The 7149-nt window shown below is 35.6% G+C and overlaps 1 protein-coding gene across 1 annotated transcript; it reads right to left on the bottom strand.

The window, feature by feature from the left end:
- Positions 1–557: 557 nt before the first annotated feature.
- Positions 558–7149, bottom strand: LOC137742224 (biotin--protein ligase 2-like). Its single transcript, XM_068482033.1, has 10 exons — positions 6960–7149; positions 6619–6886; positions 6456–6517; positions 6220–6368; positions 5636–5756; positions 5260–5415; positions 4767–4812; positions 3737–3803; positions 2822–2898; positions 558–837 (listed from the first exon to the last, which is right to left on the bottom strand). Exons 1-10 carry the CDS (start codon positions 7072–7074, stop codon positions 795–797), a joined length of 1104 nt encoding a protein of 367 aa, XP_068338134.1. The 5' UTR covers positions 7075–7149; the 3' UTR covers positions 558–794.

The raw sequence follows: 7149 nt of genomic DNA, 5'->3' as shown, positions 1-7149 counted from the left end.
GATTTCAAGAATTCATAAATCGTATCCATTTATCGTATATTGTGCGGTCAGAAATCATTTTAAATATTTTTATTTAAAAATAAACATAAACAATCCTTAACAAAAACTGATCGCACGACATACGATGAAGAAACACAATTCACGGATCCCCATGATCCTCACCAAAAGAATCCGAAGAGGATCCTGTTGGATTGTTGGTTACTCTTGAAAGGAATCTTCATCCTTCTCCTACACGTTTTTCAACGAGTTAACAATGATACATGCAAACTTAAAACTTCTATTTGCATCACAATACAACAGCCTTGCAAATCATGACATTTTGGCAAGGGGGTCCGGCCGAAGGGGGACCTCGTAGATCTTATAGCCCAAGCCACAACAAAAACTAAGCATATTTTCGAGCGTGATTTGGCCACGAAAATAATAGATTTCCTCAACAAACAACAAAGAAACTATATATTCACACCGATCTCGACGCTGACATTGAGATCAGATTTTCCTGCAAATGATTTGATTACTTGTGTTGATCACGACACAACTCAGCGTAATCCATACCTTAATAGAAAGTAAACACAGTGAATTGGTTGTAATCCATGAGTTCTGACATTATTAAGGAAGATATACAGATCTAGGTTTGACCGAGATCTATACCAAAACAATAAGTTCATAAAAGTGAAAAAGAAAAAGATTTATGTATTGGGACATACGAAAAAAGATAAGGCGAGAGCATCCTCAGCAGTGCACATGATGTAGCAAGATTGTGGCCACTGATGCAAGGTAGTGCCACGGAATCTTCTTCAGTCAAGTTTTCGTCTGACTAATCCTTTAAAGAAGTCAAAACTACATGACAAATAGAAACAATATCATGATTGCTTTGGTTAAATATAGCCAGGGACATGTCAAGACAAACTCCTGAAATTATAGCATGTGAATGTAAAACCACTCCATGAAATTGCAAGAATACAGGATAAATACGGTAGTTGATCAGAAAAAAGGGCAAAATGTATACCGGGAAATTCTTAGTGATCGTCTAGTACTTTACATCAAAACCACCGTTGTTTCTTTTTAACTTTTCTTTTTACATTTTTAATATCCAGTGTTACTTGCATGTTTATACGTACTGTTCTTCGTAATCAAGTTAATGAAATTGCGCAAATATAGGCGTGTAAAGTTCAACCAATGCTGCCCCAACTGAGAGGAATGCATATACTGAATAATTACAGATACAAAGGCAATGATTAAGAGGACATAAAGTAAGAAATATAATCAGAGCCACTTTAAATATGGTAAATGCATGCGAAAGTTATCACAATGACTGTTTGGACAGCAATGAACAGTAAAGGAAACACGAGCGGAACCCATATTACATCTTTGGAGGGTAAAACAAAAATTCAAAAGGACATGATGCCAAGTTGCTGTCATTTTGACCAAGCAACCTGACATGATTATTGTCACCTATTAAAGCAGAGGTACAATTTCAAATCAACAGATATACAAAAGGGGTGTGATATTTCAACAACCAAATCTTCATCATTTGATATCTCAAACAAATAGCTTTATATGATGTGGTACTAGGAACAAACCAGGACATGACTTTAACTGATAGTAATATAAAATCCATTAATATGTCAACAAAACAATGAACCTACCTTCAGGTATAATCCCACGAATTTCTACTACTCTCGAAAATTACCTACTTATAGATACTTTCTTTCATACGCTAACTTTCAAAAGTTATGAAAACCAACATCAAATCCAAAAAGCTCTCCCCCCAGTAATGCATCTCAGAAGTTCAAGGTATCCACCCTGAATGACAGAAATGGTTTAAAGCAATCTTGACAAAACAGTGTTCACTTTGGTTCAAGTTGAAATTTTGATGGCTCTAAATTGTGGTACCACATTTGCCCAGAAAATGAAAAGTTGTGCTAGCAACTTTAAGTGACAGGAAACTACTGTTCATTTTTACCCTTAGAGCTTGCTCGCCATATGTTTATCCAGTAGTTACAAATGAAGCTTTCAAAAGCATAAGTTAGACTATTAAAAAAAACAAGGGGAAACTTGATATAGGTCCAATTTTTTGAGCCAATAGTAGGAATAGTCCAATTTATTAAAATAAGTCCAATTCCTTAAATCTTATTATTTTATTATCAATAATTATATCTTTAATGATAAGATTTATTATAAAAATCAAATTTCTTCCTAATTATCTCTTTGATTATTTTTTTTTTTTTTGTTCTTTCTTGTTCTTTATCCCGTTTTAAACCCCATTTATAGATTTTATTTTTTATTTTTATAATCAACCTATATCACAGGTTAATTATGTTTATCTACCTATATGACGGATTCTTTTATTATAATCAAGTAAGATTCATGTGTTTTGCTTGTAGATATATTATGTTTTTTCTACCTTTTAGTTAGGTTTCATATCTTACTTATAGGTATGATATACATTCATATATTTGTTACTTGAGTTAGGGTATAATGATTTGCAGATAGATTTATGTCAATATATATATATATATATATATATTTGTTATAAGATATTAATTATATTTTTTGAGGTTGAAAATGCATAATATTAGAAGATTTTAATTGATTTTTAATATTTTTAGAAAATATAAAATGAGCATTAAAATAAATAAATACATATGATTAGGGAATTGGACTCACTCCTAAAAACCATCTATGTTTTTGGACCTGGATCTAAAAGCCCCAAAAAACTAAAAAAGACTTTGCACACACTGCTTATGTAAGTTTTATAGTTAAATTAAACAACACTATATCACACCAAAAAGAAGAAAAAAAATCTTTTCTGCAAACATACCTATTTCCATCAGGATGAAGTTCACACATCTGATTGTCATCACCAATAGCTAACAAATATCCTGATGAGGTCAAACCCTGCAAATTGAAGATTTTTGAGAACCCTAGTACTAAATACAGAATATTAACAACAATCAACAATCATACCTCAAACCGTATAACACCCTTATGGTCGATCCTATTTGCAAGGATATAACCTGTTTCCTAATTTGTCTGTTTAACGGATGCTATTAATAATCATGTAAATGTCTATTTTATTCTTATCCTCTTCCCCTGTTCAAGCCATTCTATTCTATCATTGCAATCATTCACAGTTGTACAAAGATGGAGTTACACTCGTATCCAGGGGTGTCCAGCAATGGCGGCCACATCATGGCTTTGACAAAGAGGCAATCAATGCTTCACATGGTGAGTGCAAATATCTTGGCTCATAGTGGTCATGGGGTATTTGGATGGCTCTTTTATGGTGAATAAGTTTGGAGATTTTAACGTGGACAGTCAAGGTAGGGAACCATAAAAGGTGTAATTGTAGTTTCCCCCTAGTTTTTGATAGGGGTCTAAGCATAAGACAGTAAATTACAGAGTAATCCGTTTAAATAGGGCCAGCCACAGGAGGTGTAATTGTTCTTTCCTCCCTGGTTTATGATTTTTAGGCTAGATCTTTTGTCAGCTCATTCAAATCAAGGATTTACAAACATTTTTAACCAATAGGTTTAAATTTTGTAATAAAGGGAAATGAACAAATTTTGTTGAAACAAAACCAAAAAATTTATCCATAAAGTTGACGATTGAATCTGTCTGAACCAGAAAAGGCTGAAATAGAAGTTTTTAGTTAGGTTTATCATAGGAAAGGGTATACACAATATCCAAAAATGTGAGCCAGTGAGTCATCTAAAAACTGTCTAGTTTGCCACACCTGAATAGTGACCACATTTTCCACCACTTGATCCTCACTCTTTTCTTGCACAATAACTCTCTGTCCGCTGCAGATACCAAAACAAAATTAAGTTCAAATTGGATCTACACGATTGATCACATTTCTCTGGACTGATTAATTTATGCAAGGATACCGTTTCAACTTTCTTAATTAAGATATTGTATCTACAAAGAAAAAGGAAAAGAAGCAAAGGCCTCAAGATTACAAAAATTCTTGCTCCTTCTACTAGCCCAAGTTTTTATGACGGTATGATAATAAAGATGTCGAGAAGCTGAACAATGCAAGACAACATGAATTAATTTGATTGTTTAGATAGTGGTAGCACAACGTATAGACAGAGCATAAAACCACCTGGTTCATTTAAAAACCATAGCTTACAAATTCCAAGTACAATGCAAAGGACATGGGTACTGCGGAAGAAGGTGTGTTATTGTTATTGTCAATCTCATAAGTAGAACTGCTCTTGAAAACTAGCAAACAGGGAGTGAGTCCCCCGCGTCCCAACAGTACCCAGGGGAAACTCCCCCTCAGCGAAAGGGCATAAGACACCAGGATCTCCCCTTATACGTAAGATGAAGATACAACCCAACCCATTCCTGAGATATCTTGCTCGATAGTTGATACCATGTTAAAACCATGGGTAGCACTTATCCTTCAAAACCAGCTTGCAAAAGAAAGGTTTCCCATATGTTTATATACCACACATCCCAGTGGTAACCAGATGTGGAAAAATACTATTAGGGGGATGAATGACAAGAACAAATTCAGTACTTTCTTTATAAGAAGAAAATTAGGAGGCCATCATTAAAGGACGGAAAACGGCTTCTGTAGATTGAGTAACATTGTTATTTTGTACCAAGTGAGACAAAATTCACAGAAAACTTGGTGTAACGTTTCACAAGGCTTCTTTGCTTTTAAACATAGACAAGTCTAAGTCTGAAAAATTACAAACTTGAGTTCAACCATAACAATCCATAGAAGAATCTAGATTTACATGTCAGTGTGTTACCTGTGTAACCAAGTCCTATAGTATACCTCCTCAAGAGATTGGAATCCTGCATGACATGAACCAAAAGAGCCGCATTAATTTTCATAGCCTACATACTTGGGGGATATTTTCTATCATGCTTAAAGATGAAACAGAAACTGTGTAAACAAGATTGATTAGATAATTTTTTAGAACAAATAATTATGTCTGCCCTGTATTTTCATATTTCTCCGCGGCAAACAAACTAAGTTATTAAGCAACAGGGAAAAACAACCGTCTCATAATTGAGACAGTATAACCAAGGAATTCAAATTTTGGTATCAAGCGAAAAATTCAATGTCGATATACAGAATATTCTAGCTGACTTGAAACATAAAAGAAAAAGTTTAGATAGAGAGGGACCAACACACAGTTGGGGTGAAACTGTAAGATTAAGCATTAAAATCAAAATGAAGGAATAGTCTAATTGATATATCAGATGACATTTTTGATAATTGACGTGATGAATTTTTACCTTGATTTATAAAAACTTCATATAACATCTCAAATTTGTTAAAGAAGGCGGCAAGAACATCTTCGCTTCTAAATTTGTACGTTGTAACCGACAATTCTCTAAGAAATGCATTCAAACATGTAGTTGGTTTCTCATTATCAACGTTCAAACCTATACCTGCAAGAACAGAACAAAAGTATCTCTGTCATCATCAGCATAGAATTTATTCTTTGATATCCATATTATGCAAGCGTGCTTATTGTGGATGGTGGCATTCATATAATACTTGAAAGGAATAGGGTCCATCGAAAAGTAAGAAGCAGCCAATGGATGTTTCAAAGCATGCTTATTTGCAATCAGACCTGCTAATCAGCACCCAGAGGATGAGACTAATTACCAGCAGAGACATTGAACTGCTTCGACTTATATGTTGAGGTGCATAAAATACCTCCCACTTTTAGGCCATTTAAATAAAGATCATTTGGCCATTTTATTTTAACATCAACATATGGCAAGCCCTGAAATTCAGAAGAAGCACCCAACACAAAGTGTATCAAATTCTGGACTGTAGCATCAGCATATTAACTTCAAATTTGTTATATAACAATCATTTGCAATGTTCACAGTCCAAGTAGCCAAATATACTATAATGAGAGCCTCAACAATTATCTTCGTGCAGTTTATTACAGATGGGATAGTACATACGAGTGATGTAATCTTTCTGTAGTTAAAAGTACTACCGACAACTGGTATCTATACCTCGACGTCAAGATGATCATATCAGGCAACCTCTTAATGTATCAAACTAGAAACATACGACAGAATACTTATTACTTAACGAATTCCAATTTCAACAAATCTTACTTAATCGCTACACAGTTACTAGCAATGCATGTCATATACATAAACTCACATATAAATTTGACAAAGTTAACTTTTTAATCCTTTTTATATCAAACTCGTTATGAAAAATGCACTCACATTTTTATCACAAACATCTTTTATCGCCTCCGTGACAGCAAGAGAAACCACGTACTGTATAAGAGGCACGACTCGGCCATCCTCCATTTGCAATGTAAAGGAGAACAGAAGGCAACCCTCGGGAGATTCCCACACATTCTTCGACCGCCCTGCGAAAATTGCAGAACAAACTGAATTTCTGCAAGTTCAATAGAATAATCAGTCAATCAAAATCAACCACCAATTAGTTTTCAAACCTCTCCCTTTGTACTGAACATCAGCTACACAAACAGCACCGACTGGCAGCTCACAGAAATTCCTGAGAACAAACTAAAACCTCGAATTAACTATCCGGAAAATAATCATTCACTTGAATTCAGAGTTCAGAGAACTAAAAATTCAGTCTTCTGCAAAACTTACTTAGAAACGACGTCGTGTGTGGAAGGCAGGCGAGGAGACCAGAGGAGGAACCTGCCGAACCGACTGGTAGATAGCGAGCTCATGAACGAATCGACTCCAAAAGCGTCTTCCTTGACCGGCTTTTCTGATTCCGATTGTAAGAAAATCGAAAACTCGGTGCTCTCGGGGAGGTTCAGCGCGTTGCTGTTCTTCAGCGCCTTGGCAGCTTCATTCTCCGCCGGCGATTTCCCGCACAAAACCAGCGTACAATTCGGGTCGCAGTCCATGGCTGAAAATTCAAAATTGAAATCAGTTTGCTGGATTTTCTCGGTAACCAAACAGTAGTAGAGAGCAGAACAAACCTAATGCGGCGGCGGCGGGTAGAGGGAGACTGAAATTTGACTTCTTCGAGAGAACGGCGTTCCTCAGTGAGCTTTGTACGGTGGAAACTAGCGAGGTGGTGGAGGCGAAGGACATTCCATTCGGAAGAACCAGAAGTCAAGCGAAACGTTTCGGCTTTTAGGACGGAGGATTCGACAAAAAGTCGAGAGG

This window comes from Pyrus communis, chromosome 1 (assembly GCF_963583255.1).
Source record: "Pyrus communis chromosome 1, drPyrComm1.1, whole genome shotgun sequence".
Taxonomy (NCBI): domain Eukaryota; kingdom Viridiplantae; phylum Streptophyta; class Magnoliopsida; order Rosales; family Rosaceae; genus Pyrus; species Pyrus communis.
This window is presented reverse-complemented; position numbering and strand designations above follow the sequence as displayed.